The following is a 14761-nucleotide window of genomic DNA, read 5'->3' on the forward strand; positions in this document are numbered from 1 at the left end:
ACACAGAAACACAAAATGGAAATCCACAAGAAAATCTTTGCTTCATCACATCCCTGAGGGTTAAATGTCATATTCTTGCCTGCAACCCTGCAGACAGGAAACCTGATTTACCAGGTCAACTTCTCCTGGTCCTCACAGCACTGAAACTCAACTTGTCTTGTTTTTTGGGGTTTTATAAGGTGATCTGCAGATCAACATCAGAGTCCAAAAGAAAACCTGATGTACTTCGGTAGCTCATGACAAGATACCTTCTCCTGTTTTCACATGAAACCGCAGCAGCGTGACAATTTGTGAATCATTTAAATCTCTGTCAATGACATTCAGAACCATCGCCATAGTTACCAGCGCACAAGTCCCCCCCATCTCATTTTAGTGCTCTGTTGTTATTTGTTGTCGTGGGTAACATGACATCATCCGCAGAAGTGTGTTTGTGTTGGGGTTTGTGCATACATGCCAGTGAATATATGTATTTGTGTATTAGTGTGTGTACTGCACATGATTGTGTGAGGTATATATATATATATATTGGGATCGCCTTGTGTGTGCCTGAGTGGATGTGTGGAGCGGGTTGTTTAGCATATGTATAGTGTGTGAGTGTGAGTGTGAGTGTGTGTGTGTGTGTGTGTGTGTGTGTGTGTGTGTGTGTGTGTGTGTGTGTGTGTGTGTGTGTGTGTGTCCGGGCAGATGGTTTACTGAGCTCTCAAGTGTTCTTGATAAGTAGAGCCACCTGGAGGCCGACATGCTTCCATCGAAGAGCCTTCATTTCAGTTCATTTCATTCAGGAGGTAGAGCCGGTCGACCACTAACCCGAAGGTTTGGCAGTTCGATCCCGGCTTCCCCCCGGTCCGCATGACGTTGTGTCCTGGGGCAAGACACTTAACCCTGAATTCCCTCTGACGGCCCTTCCGGCAGTGTATGAATGTGTATGAATGTGACAGAAAAAGTGCAGTAAACAGCAGCACTGAATGAATGTGTGCGTGAATGGGTGAGAATGTGACTTGTCCTGTAAAGTGCTTTGAGTGGCAGAATGTTCTTAATGGAAATCTTTTATTGCGTTCAAATCATAATTTATAATGTCTAAAATTGAGACCAGGCCCATGTAGTTTTAGTTAACCAAGTGCTTTCCATTACAAAGGATGTATGTGGTTCTTTAGTCAGTGGGTGATGTGTGTTATCATGAGGAAACGTGTTGGAAGATATCTACAGCGAAGGTAGGCGCCAGTACTCCAGTAACTTCAATTACCCCTTTTAGACATGTCTTCATTTCCATATCGCAGTCAGCGAGTCCTTTGTGTCTTACTTGACACGTGACTGAGACAATGAATGACACAAATACTGCAGTGTCAACCACACCCAATAAACTTGGCTCTGAGAGAGCACCAGAGAGAATCCTCCCTGTCATCCACACACCTACTGTAAACACACCCGATCATCAGGCTGACAGAGAGATTGCATTGAACCAGGTGTTTATCTTTGAAAAAAACCCCAGCCGGTCCGGTTTAACAACAACAAACTCTTGCGCTTAACATGCATGTGTTTCCGTTCGTCTCCCTCTTTTCTCAGCTCCTCTGTCGTCGAGCGGACTCCCACGGCCGCCAGTCTCTCGCTGGCTGCCAATCCACACGACGTGTCTGTTCATCTTTTAGTTTTAATAGCAGTTTGAAGATTGAGTCTCCAGACTGAGGACTTATTTACATACTGAGATCACTTTGACCAGTCCTCACTCACGGCAGGTTTTGGTTTTAGAAAGAAGGTTTAAAATTGTGCAGAGATTGGGAGAATTTGGGAAAGAGGCACCAGGTCTTTTTTTATTATTATTGGTGAAATCAATTTCAATATATTCACTGCTACAAATTCATTCATTCCTCACTTTTTGTATTTTTTTTGTATTTTCTTTTTGTAAGCAGTAGTCAGTGGTAGAAAAAGAAGAAACCACCGTGTTTGTACTTACTGGGTGTTCTGGTAGACCTCCACTGAGCTGTTCAGTCCTTCCAGCTGTCCCATCAGCAGCTGCAGGTTGGCGTTAACATAACTCAACTCCAACACAACCATCTCTTTAACCTTGTTGTTAGACGTGGCCCTGCACACAGGAGAGATCGGTGGGAGAGAGAGAGAGAGAGAGACAAAAAAAATTCATAAAATGTTAGACTTAAAGAAATTTCAGCCTTGTTATTATCAACCGAACCAAGCTTTCCCTGCGTCTGATTATTAAAACAAGCGCGCCTCCCCTGGTATTATGGACCGCAGACCTGCGTCACTGCGTCCTGCTGTGCACTTCATTTCTTCTCCAGCACACGACTACGTTCCACAGCTGTAATAACGCTCAAATTCAGACAGAATGGATGTGCCACTACAAGGGGAGGTCAGAAGTCACACACACACAACCACGACCCGGCCGGATGTAGGTGTTGTTCAAAGACACATTAGCACGGCATGTGCTTGAAACTGGCTCCCCAGGCTGAGGAACAGATTAGTAACAATTGAAAAATTAATCAAGAATCAAAATCACGAGGTTCGTTTCTTCAACAATTAATTTCCTCCTTATAGTATTTCACAGCAGATTTCTGAAAACAGAACATGTAGCATAAACATTTGTGTTAAATAGAGGAAGCGTATCACACTAAGTGTGTGTGTGTGTGTGTGTGTGTGTGTGTGTGTGTGTGTCTACAGTATCTATAAGGAAAACCAGATACGAGATTAGGATTCACTGCACAGCAGAGATTAGGCTGTAATGACACTCCTGGCGGGTCGTCAGTGGGTTTGTGTGTCAACCTGTGTGTGTGTGTGTGTGTGTGTGTGTGTGTGTGTGTGTGTGTGTGTGTGTGTGTGTGTGTGTGTGTGTGTGTGTGTGTGTGTGTGTGTGTGTGTGACAAGTGACTGGATCCTTTGTAACCCAGAATTTATGACACATTATTAGTTTCCAAAAACGCAACCTGGATAGATACTGTGCGCACACACACACACACACACACACACACACACACACACACACACACACACACACACACACACACACACACACACACACACACACACACACACACACACACACACACACACACACACACACACACACACACACACACACACACGCACACACGCACACACGCACACACACACACACGCACACGCACACACGCGCACACGCGCACACACACGCACACACACGCGCACACACGCACACACACACGCCCTCAGTGGTCTCACTACATCCTTATCTGTGTTTTACAGTGAAACCTAATACATTATCTGTCAGTCAGAACTAATGGGACCCACACGAACACGTCCCCGCCCAAAAACCTGTCAGCCTGCAGACGTTTCACAACTGTCAATCAGAGCCCGTCTCTCTGTCACCAGACCTCTCCCTCTACCCTGTAATTACAGAGGATGTTGTTTTTGAACAAGGAAGGTGAGAGGTAAAGAAGCACCGGCAGCCTTCAGCTTGAGGTTGAAGGACAAGAGATAGAATAAACTTGGTGTAAGTCATCATAGCCATTATATAATTTGACTGGGAGTTTGTTTTTTTTAGCGTACTGTAGTGGAACATGCCAAAAATACTGTATTGTTTCATGGTAAGAGTGACCACAGCAGCAGGCTGTAAGTCTTTCTTTCCATACAACATTCAACAAGTCAACACTGTGGACCAGGGAACAGTAAAAGATTATGCAGGTCAAGTTGATTGACCTGTCACCAGCTCGTACGAACCAGCCAGTCAGGAATCCTGCTTCGGGGGCGTTCCTGTTTAAAGTTCAAAGGGAACACACCATAACTACAAGTCTTTTACAGAGTGTTGCATTAGGGGTTGTTTGAAGCCTTAACGTTGCTAGGCTACAAAGAGTGTAAAAGAGTGTTTTTGAGTCTGTCTATGGTGAGTGTTTCAGAGTTGATCAGACGTAAAAGTGTTTGGTTAGTCATAGCTTAACCCGTAGGAGCCTTTTGAAGGCTGGCGTTACATGAAGCCGGGAGATAATCTGTCAAACAACCAAGATGATGAGCTCAAAAAGACTGAAACATGGTAGATGTCAGAAAAAATAAAGTGAGAGGAGAGAGAGTGAGAGAGAAATGGACTTGCTATAGGAACTCCTCGTGGAACAGTTGGTCATCTACTGATATCCAACCGAACAAAAATTGTATTTTTAGTTTTACCAGTGTTGTTTATTTCGGCACACGGAGCGATCACTCACAAACAATGTGAAAGATTACATCAGGACCCAGCCTTACATGTTTGCATAAATGTCATAATGATAATGGTCCAAAAATGAGCTCAAATGTATTCAATTATGGGACAAACCCCCAAAAAAAACGGTTATTTTCATTTTGTGGCTGGCGTGGCTGGCAGCTCAGTGAAAATATAGAGAGTATAACTCTTAACCATTGGCCAAGTGGGCCAGTGGGGTAAAAAGGGTTATGTTGTACATTAAGTCTGCTAGCCCAGGGGTTATTATCAATATCCAAAGAGCTAATATTTAATAACATCCTACGGTGCATGGATATCAGACTGTAAACAAAAAAAGTGTGGCTTCACTTGAGAATTATCCATTCTTTTTCCTGAAAATACGTTTGTACGTTTTCAAAGATTTGTGATATCGCCATTGATCTTTTTTTAGTTTGTCACAAATCCTGTAACTGGAGTGCTCATTTGAAGCACTACACATGGCTTGTTTGTGCCGAACCAGTTCAAAATTGGTCCCAAAAATTGGAATAATATGCCTTCGAGCTCATCAATTGATTAATTAGATGCCAGAGTTGCACAGACAATGAGGTGAAACCCAAATGTAAAACAAGAAGGATGGAGAGGAACTTTCCATAGTGAAGCTTAACTTGGGCGGCCAATCTAGATAGATAAAGAACCAAGCAAGCAGATAGAATCACCTGGTTTCAACTTTGGTTAATGTTACATTAAAACACCTTATTTCTAACTGCTGTCTGAGATAAGTGAGGTTTCTCTGCAAGTGAGGTTTCTCTTTCATCAGCATTCAAGCAGCATCTGTAAATTGAACCTGGACTACACTCTCTTCCTCTTAAATGCGCGTCCTTATTTCACGAGGAAAGATGATGGCAATGCTCGTTGTTAAATGGGGATTTTAAGAAACGTCGGCGATATGCGGAAACATTTTTCCTTGGTAACATAACTTTGATGCAATGAATACGTCTCACGAGTGCCAGCGCTTCCCAACTGAGTCGGGTTGGGAGACTTTTTCTCTCACTTTAAGAAAACCTAGATGAATACCAATGCTGTACATTTCCTCAGAGACTCAGAGATGACATTGACGCTGAAAAACATTTTCCAAAGAATACTGACAAGAACTCCGAAATAAATGAAGAATCACCCTGATGAGGTGAGTTTATAATTCAATGGTATCAATACAACCCTGTGTTTTCTCTTTAGCAAACTCACTGAGAAGAGAAGAGAACTGGTTAGACCAGACTGACTCCACCTGTTGCTCATCGAGAGAGGAATGCAGAACAAGAGAAGAAACACAGACACATACCCATTCCTTTGCATTATTCCATAGCCCCCTTACATTAACTTTAACCATCACAATTAAATGCTTGACCCCGCCGATAGTGGCCTTAAGCTCAAAACCACGTCAGAACCCTCACAGAGCAGTCTGGACCTCTGGGGACGGGACGATCCTGGTGGATGTTGAAGTATGCAGGGTATCCATGACAACCCTGCTGTGTCCAGGCCAACAGACACACGCACGCACGCACGCGCGCGCGCGCGCGCGCGCGCGCGCACACACACACACACACACACACACACACACACACACACACACACACACACACACACACACACACACACACACACACACACACACACACACACACACACACACACACACACACACACACACACACACACACACACACACACACACACACACACACACACACACTTACACTTGCTGGGAGATCACAGGTAGAACTACAGTCAAACTTCATATGATTTAAGGCCTTAAAATAAAGCTGAGGGCATACCTGAAACTCAAAGGTGCACACAGGCTGTTGTCTGGGCTGCAGCTGTGCTGGCACACACACACACACACATATACATGCAAACACAAAAACACACCCACATGAATGCGCGCACACAGAGTCCATTTGCCCTTGGCCTTGGCTGGGCAGACTATCTGAAGTACTAAAGGAATGTGGAGGCTTCTTAGGCTGACACACTCAGGCCTAACAGACACACATATATACACTAACATCTATACACGCACACACCACCAGACTAATCTTAACACAAACACCAATAGAGATGATCCAGGAGTCCCAGTGGGAGAAGTTGAGGCGGCTGCCTGTAAGAGAAGAGGTAAGAGGCCAAGAGGTCAAGGGGAAAGGTTCACCATTGACCCCTTTGTTTTTCTAGACAGGAAGCGACCACCTCGGTGACAATACACACCAAAAGAGACTTATTTTGACAGTTAAGTGAACTTAACACCAGCCTGACAGGCACGAAATGCACCGCCGCTGCCAAAGGCCACAGCTTCTGTTAAGCAGTAGTATTATTATCAGGTGCCATGCAACACAGTAAGCCTACAGTAAAAACTACTTTTATGAAGCTTATAAATTTTCCATCTCCGAGAGAGAGCTGATTTAACTCAGGAAATTTCTGAGGTTGTAGTTTCCCCACACGTCTTCCTGTACATTTCCTGTAGACAATGACACCTACAACTACAATAAAAAAGCCATAAAAAGATGACGTTATGACTCTAAATGTTTTCTGCTTGCTATTTCTTTCTCACCAGACAGCTGGCAGCTGACAGACTTGTTTTTTTCTTCTCTTTTTTCCAATGTAGCAGGTTCTGGTGGTGACACATTTAGATCCTTAGGAAACTAACAACATAACGATCTTCAGTTTCTTGATGTCTTCTTGATGACTCAGGCATCAGCAGACGAATGCACATTTGTGAAGGGTCTCAGTTCATTTTTGTAAAAGGGCAAGGTTATCAAGGGTCGCAGAGTGGCAAGAGCAACAAAACGTTTGACACAGCACAGAGAGACAGAGAGAGAGAAATGTAAACAGAGTACAGCGTGCCGCAGTCGTTGGTTATGTACCCTCCAATTCATTTAATACTGTCTCGACTGCAGATTCAAAAGACCTCTCCACATCAGCGGCAGTCAAATTGTAAAATACAAATTATCATTATTAACATTATCATGTGACAAGAGGAGAGCTGGGCGACAAGACATCGCAGCATTTGGCGAGAAAACGAAAAGCAAAAGCGCCTATCTGCCGCAACAGTTAATCGATTAGTAATTGTTTAATTAGTTCCAAGTAGTTTTATGGGAAAAAAGGTGATTGGAGAAATAAAAAAACAGTCACCCACTGATTCTATCAAAAGACTGATAGACAAAAGAATTTGAATATGAAGAATATATATATAAAAATATACATCATTTATGAATAAAGTAGCTCTATAGCAGCAGCCCTATAGCAGCAGCATCAACATAAGTGATGTCATAGATCACGACAGAGGGCCGTTCATTACAAATGCCCGATCATTGCAACGGCCCATTCGAGACAACAGGGACGACAACTGATTCTTCAGTTCAGGGTTTTTGAATAATTAGGGAGAACATCTCTTTGTACAGCCTCAGGGCCCAGAGTCCAATATGCCCCGTGTCGACCGTTACTCGCCGCCGCTCAGTAACTGCCACGTTTGCCCATTCCAAACAGGCATGCTTAGAGCGGGCGCCGCACTACAGCGTGTCTAAATGAGGTGATAATGAGGTGGCACGATCACAGGGCAGTCGTGAAGTAAAAGGGAAAAGAGTTAAGCAACACCATGTATGTACACACCGCATTGTTGGTCAAGTGCGACGACAGGTTGATCCTGTGCAAACACCAATGCATCACTTTCTGACTGACGGAGCAGCTGCCGCCTGGCTTTAACTTCTTAAGTTTGTTTGTGTTTCACATAAAAAAACACACACACCTATATTTGGTTTTGCAGGTCACTGTATAGCAGAGTAAATATATATTTATATATATATATATATATACCTGATTTATATATCTTTAGAAGGGACACAAGAAGTGAACAAACAAAGGGCAAGAGTTGATGCAGTGATCCAAAGGTTGTGACAGTCCAAACTGTATTTCTGAGCTTCACCATTTGAATGCCATAGTATTCTGTATCTGTAAGGAGTGACTGTGAGAATACTTAATGTGTTTATTACTTGGGTTTATGATATTTCAATGAACCAAGTGCTGGTCATCAGGATGTCAAAAACGGTCAAGCACACAAATATTATGATGAGTCCCGATGGGAAGCATCACAGGTTTCTAACTAATAACTTCAATACAAAAGCTCAGCAAAATGTATTTTAGTTTTTCTCAGAATCCTCCTCTTTAAGGCTGTTATCATTTATTATCATCTGCCCCCTTTTGGCTGTTTTAAAGTCGCGACAAGAATTCGTGGCAGCTCATAAACACAACGTTGACAGAGGTGAAGACCGACTCGTCCCAACATCAACAGACCGGTGACCTACCTGACAGGCAGCAAAGACAAATGAATGACACGTGAATGAAAAACGTGAGCAGCGAAAGACTGAGGGCGACTGTTTTCTCCTTATGTAACCACTGCAAGTGCATATCTGTATTTCTGTTTGAGGTGAACCAATCCTACACTCTGCCCTCTTCCAACAAAAAACAAAAAAACCCCAAGCAGACACACAAACACGCAGAATGTACTTTGAATGTGTTTTATCGCTCATCAGTTGGGTTTCTTACTTCAGCAGGTTCTCAGCTCCAGCCCGCATCCTCATCTCTTTGATGATCTGCTGGTTCAGACTGGCTCGCTTGTTCTGCAGTTTGCTTCGTCCGGTCTGGGCGAACGGGTTACATCCCTGAGACGAGACACAGGAACATTCATGTCAGCAGAGAGTAGCAACATCATACAATGTAGTGAGAGAGAGAGATACAAAACACAAAGGGCATCTAGGAAAACTGTACTGCGAAAATAAAAATGAAGCAGGATATCCTCCAACTTTTCCTCCTCCTTCCTTTTTACATTTCAATCAAGTCATGCTGTGAATGACTGGCAGCAGGTGAGACTACGATCTACTGAACAAGAGTCTTTTTTTTTATTATTCAGGAGAATCCACAATTTGTTAGTTTAGATCTGAACATATTATAAGTCAGTCACAGCTACAGAAAATGTCACCTCTCACCTGGTTCTTAAACTTTCACCCAGATATGTCAATTCCCTATATCAGAGCAGGCAAGATATTACTATTTGACCAATATGCTACGGTCACACAGCGTTTGCTCTAAACCTTCCTGTGATGGCTTGTGAATTTTAACTTCATCTTTACTCTCTGATTTATCAGGAAAAACTAATCTAAGTTGGGTGTGGGATGAGCTGCACCTTGTTCTGTGCTGCTAAGCTGGAACACACATGCGCTCACTCTGCGCGTGTGTGTGTGTGTGTGTGTGTGTGTGTGTGTGTGTGTGTGTGTGTGTGTGTGTGTGTGTGTGTGTGTGTGTGTGTACATGTTAATGTTCTGTATGTGGTTGTACTGTGTCCTTGTTCATACTGACTGACTAACAGCACAGCACAGGTGTGGTCTGTACTGTACTGTACTCTGGTGCACAGATACCAGCTCATTAAAACCAGTTAGTTCACTGTCCTCCTCAGCATGGAAAACATTTTGATTGTCGATTGTCGGAATTTATCTGACGGAATCTGATGTGAGCTTCAGTTTCTGTTTTCAAGGTAAATGGTCAGAGGTCACAGCACACAAACAACACATTTATGATTTATATCATCGAGAGGCCACAGATGAACCAAAGAGAAAACATATCAGTGTTGTTAAATGTTAATTTGTTGATGGATTTTTTTTTCAACGCAAGAGTTCAAATGGTTGCGACATTTAGCTGGACATTTTCAGTTACAGTATTAAAAACCGCTATTACAGCCAAATCATCACCTGGGTGTTCCTGTACAAACACTCAGGTCACCCGAGAGAGTAATGTTTAACCATTTATACAAACCAAAGCCTCGTGGATTACAAAACAGAGCGGTGCGATGGCAGCCGGGGGGCGGGGTCATGGCGGGGCTGGACGTAGCGGCCGGGAGCTATTCTTGGAATGACGGCGGGGTGAGGACACGTGCACACAACAGGAGAGGGCGCGGACTCATTGAGGCATGTCGTCATGCCAATCGTTATGTCAAAAATGAGGCGTACGTGTGTGTTACAGAACAAGGGAGTGGCTAGTGCTCGATGGTAGCCATAGCAGTGAGGATTACACTTTTAATACTTAGGACGCCATGAAACTTCAGCCCAGCACTGACATTCCAAAGTGATGATCCTGATCATGTGCAGTGTCGCTAATTAACCACAGACTATTACATCTTGTCTTTTTTCATCAAGATGTAGCTACGGCGCACAGACCTGATGTTCTGACGTCACACCTTCACTTCACGGAAGCTTAAGTTCCAAAAATGATGGATCTATTTATTTATTTATTTTGTATACGAAAAGAATCACTGGAAAGTTGAGTGGTTCTAATCACCATGCTGCACAGACCACTGGAAATCCTGTTCTAGGGAACTGACCTTCTAAAAACCTGGCCACTTGCCCTGCCGATGCCTTGCCTAGCCCACTGAACCACTAAGGGAATTGAACCCCTCCTTCCCGCTGGTACGCTCAAACAGTGCACCCTTTCACTACATAGCGTACATGACACTTCATTAGAGCAAAACACAAACACTGTCCAGTCCATTTATCATATCCATCAAACTGTGAAATGAATTTGTTGTTGTATAACTGAGGCTTCATAAAGCACATGGGGAGCAGAGCAGCAGTTTGCGGGATAGTTGGTTGATACATGCGGTGATTAAGACTGGAAGCCAGCCAGGATGAGCCACGACCCAGTTATGGCGGCACAACGGACTCACAGTTGCTCCTTGTATCTGTACATTCACACCTCTTCATGGCGATGTAAATGGCGACCTGATATCACATGTTTGCTCCCTAATTTTTCACACAATCCACTCCAATTACAGTGGGGACCCTTTGGTAGATTGGTCGCGAGGCGGTGCGCTCTATTCAATCCAAAGTGAGACTAAATGTATTTCCAGTGAATTAATATGGGACATAAGAATAAGAGGAATATTCGTGAGAAGAATATTTGATTGTTTGCCTTTTCCAAATTCAAACTCGTGTGAGGGAATCTCAGTGTCTCCAAGTGGAAGGAGCTTGTCTGGTTTGAGAACCAGGACACATGTTGTCAATTTGTGTCTGTGGTCTGGTTGAAGAACGGCCTCGGGGCCAGATGCTACGTCAATGCGCTCGCTGGCCGCGGAGGATGAGGGGGAAGAAACATGCATATTCGGCTTTTTCGCTGTGCCATGTTTCCATCCTGAAGCCGACCGGTCGGCCCTCGGCCAGCTGGAGGTGAAACAGTGGATGGCTGGGAAGGAAGCCCTGAACCACAACAGCTCCCTCGGGTATCGGTCGAACCCAGTGAGGCCTTGTAACTCATTAAACTCATTTTCACCCAAGAGAAAGTGGGGCAGAAGGATGGCAGCAAAGACCGTGTTGGCTCTACTTCGCTCAAATTTGACCAAAAAGTTTCCAAATTGCAAATCTCTTTACCATGACACAATGAGAAAGTAGAACTCAATGCTCTGTGGTTTCAGCAAATGTGCGAGCCTTTTTTTTTACCCAGAAGGGCTGCTGCGATGAAAGTGAAGACTCCTTAACTGAGAAACACAGAGGGGAAAAAGAAGTGTAGCGGGAAAGATGTATTAAAAATTAAAAGATTTCAGCATTGGGCTCTTCAGTCTCCCATCATGTCCTGCGGCGGTCCCATGCCCTGTATCCAACTGACCTTTTTATAGACACAGGAAGTGCAGCACAGAGCCTAAATCCAGACAACGTTCAGAGGGGGATTCGGGGGGATTGAAAGACACAAAGGCCCTGTTCACATGCCCATCTAAACAAGCTTGTCTGTAGAAACACTCCAGTGGAGGACACCGTTACGAATGTGGAGGAATGAGACTGGATGGACCACTGCATGGCAGACTCGGTGAAAACACATTAGATAATCACTCGGCCACCGCCAGGAGACTTTCTCAGAGCCTCGAACAAGACCAACGCTCGGCTCCTGGAAAACGTTACCGTCGCAGGTATACGTGACACATAAAAACTGGTTCGAGGGCTTTCTCTGACGGTGCGATGACTGATGATTAGTCTGATGATTGTCGCCGTATAAATAACAACTCAGCGGCTAATTTACATGACGAAAAGGCCTCACTGTCAACCCATGCACACACAGAAAGGAAGGAAAACTCCCCTTATCTGAGAAACAATTTGAATTACCTGCTACTTACATTTGCATTGCGGTCCAGTTATGCGACGCTGTTATCTAAAGCATCTCTTCACTGAGCTAATCTGAGATACAGCCAATCAATAGGAAGGTCAAAGGTCGTGGCTGTAGCATCTGACAATAGTCCATCATTTTTTTTTACCAGATTCAAAGCAGGACGAAAACATTATTTGAAGGCAGCAGGTTAATGTGACCTCAGTTTACCACCAGTGTCAGTCTGTCCGTCTGTCTGTCAGTCACCATCACATCACTGACAGCCAGCAGGGAACTGGCGAGGTTAATTATTGGATGTATTGTCACTGCCCTTTCAGTCTCTCTCACTATCAGTAACTGCAGGAGATATGGCTATTCTTGGAGTAACACACACACACACACGCACACACACACACACACACACACACACACACACACACACACACACACACACACACACACACACACACACACACACACACACACAAACACACACACACACACACACACACACACCTGAAGATGACAGTGCTGTGGTTTCGGCCGCTGTTCATGATCAGTGGTTTCCGTATTTGATATACTTACAATTTAAGACACCATGATATGATGATGACAATAATTTTAAAATGAGATGGTGGTTTGGAAATGGTGTTTTATGTACAAGATACGTTTTGATGCACCTAATGTAGAACGGGTTTTTTTCAGTTGACATGAGCTGTAAATATGGGGGAGCTATAGATAGATGACACAACTGCTAATAGTTGAGGAGATTTTACAATAGTCATATCAGGAGAGGAGAAGACAAGTTCAGAACAGATTCATCGATTAGTAATCGAGCCTACTAAAATTAATCGCCGACTATCTCGATAATCGATTAATCGGTTCAAGAATTGGGGTTTTTTGGGGGGGGGGTTCAAAATTCTCTGATTTCAGCTTCTCAAACGTGAATGTTTTCTGTTTTCTTTGCTCCTTTGTGACAGTAAACGAAATATCTTCCGGATTTGTGGATGAACAAAAACATCCTCGTGGGGTTTTTTGGGAACGCGATCGGCGTTTTTTCACCGTTTTATGACAATTTTATGGACGAAATTGCATCAACAATGGATCGCGAACAGAACTTTTGCGGAGTTGTAGTGAGACCACACACACACACACACACACACACACACACACAGCGAGCTGCGGTGAAGTGATTATTCACCACTGTGGACTTGTACCGTGGCGTCTCTGTCTCTCTCTCTGTGAACTACGACCGACTGGACGGGGACGAGGACCCTGAACTCACCTTTCCGAAATAGCTGCCGTCTCCTCCGCCGTCTTTGATGCCGTTTGGTAAAAGTGTGTCCGTCATGCTTGCGCTCTTTGAGAGTGTCGGGAGGGGGGAAACAAATGGATAAATAAAAACAAGTGAAGATAAAAAAAAAACTCAGCTGGCTGCCGTCCGACAGGTGGGTGTGCGGGTGGGTATCCTCTCTCCGTCTGCGGCAGCCTCGCTCACTCGCCGGACTTCTCCGGCACAAACCAGAGACTCCGCCCACACGGAGGAAGGGGGCGGGGCGGCTGGGTGGTGCGTTCGCGGCCAAAACAACTCGCCGGGCGGCGGGGCCGCACCTGTGTGACTCGAGTGCAGTCAGACCAAAGACATGTGGGCGTGTGGGTGTTGTCAGGGCTCCGTCAGAGTTCAGGGTTAGGTTCGGAATTTGTTAAACCTGCTTTCTGGAAAGGGAAAGGTTTCATGGTTTCCCGTGGACGGACCAACAGGCGAACGGCCTCGGAAACACAAAACCAAAAAGTTCCCGATGAAGTCTGGAGCATCTCTTCGCTGAGCTGATCTGAGATAAGCCAATCAATAAGAAGGTCAAAGGTCGTGGCCGTAGTGCTCTTACAATAGTCCCTCATTTTTTACCCGATTCAAAGCAGGAAGAAAACATTATTTTTAAGGCAGTAGGTTAATGTGACCTCAGTTTAACGGCAGCGTCAGTCTGTCTGCCGGTCAGTCGCCAACACATCACTGACAACCTGGCAAGGTTAATTTTGGGATGTATTGTCACTGCCCTTTTGAGTCTCTCCCACTATCAGTAACTGCAGGAGATATGGCAATCTCTGACAATCCAACTTTGTGATGAACACAAGTTGTTGTTGTTTTTAAACAATCCATACAGCGATACACCTATAGGCTACAGACTAATATTTATACTCAATAAAAATGATAATTATCCAAATGTCTTAGGTAATGCACAGTGGCGGTGCCGCAGGTTAAAAGGAAATAATGTAAGAATTAAACTAAAAAGGCTGACAAAGGAACTTTTTTTTTTTTGCTTGGCATTTTCAAAATTTACTAAATTTCTTTACTTTTCCTCTTCTTGTCTTCTTTAGTCTTCTTTATACCCGTAATAATAAAAATAATAATAAAATAGCTTCTTCCCTTTAAAACCACAGGGA

The 14761-nt window shown here is 44.1% G+C and overlaps 1 protein-coding gene across 2 annotated transcripts in view; it reads right to left on the reverse strand.

Moving 5' to 3' along the window:
- rhpn2 (rhophilin, Rho GTPase binding protein 2) overlaps positions 1 to 13832 on the reverse strand; it is a 29050-nt gene extending 15218 nt beyond the window's left edge. For both annotated transcript variants that reach the window (XM_035628653.2, XM_035628652.2), the window contains exons 1-3: positions 13605 to 13832; positions 8744 to 8859; positions 1952 to 2080 (exon numbers count right to left, since the gene is read on the reverse strand). In XM_035628653.2, coding sequence (XP_035484546.1) covers positions 1952 to 2080; positions 8744 to 8859; positions 13605 to 13670 — 311 coding nt within the window. In that variant the 5' untranslated portion in view covers positions 13671 to 13832. The remainder of the gene's footprint in view (positions 1 to 1951; positions 2081 to 8743; positions 8860 to 13604) is intronic.
- Positions 13833 to 14761: the final 929 nt, after the last annotated feature.

The sequence above is a fragment of the Scophthalmus maximus genome, chromosome 4 (assembly GCF_022379125.1).
Source record: "Scophthalmus maximus strain ysfricsl-2021 chromosome 4, ASM2237912v1, whole genome shotgun sequence".
Lineage (NCBI taxonomy): Eukaryota > Metazoa > Chordata > Actinopteri > Pleuronectiformes > Scophthalmidae > Scophthalmus > Scophthalmus maximus.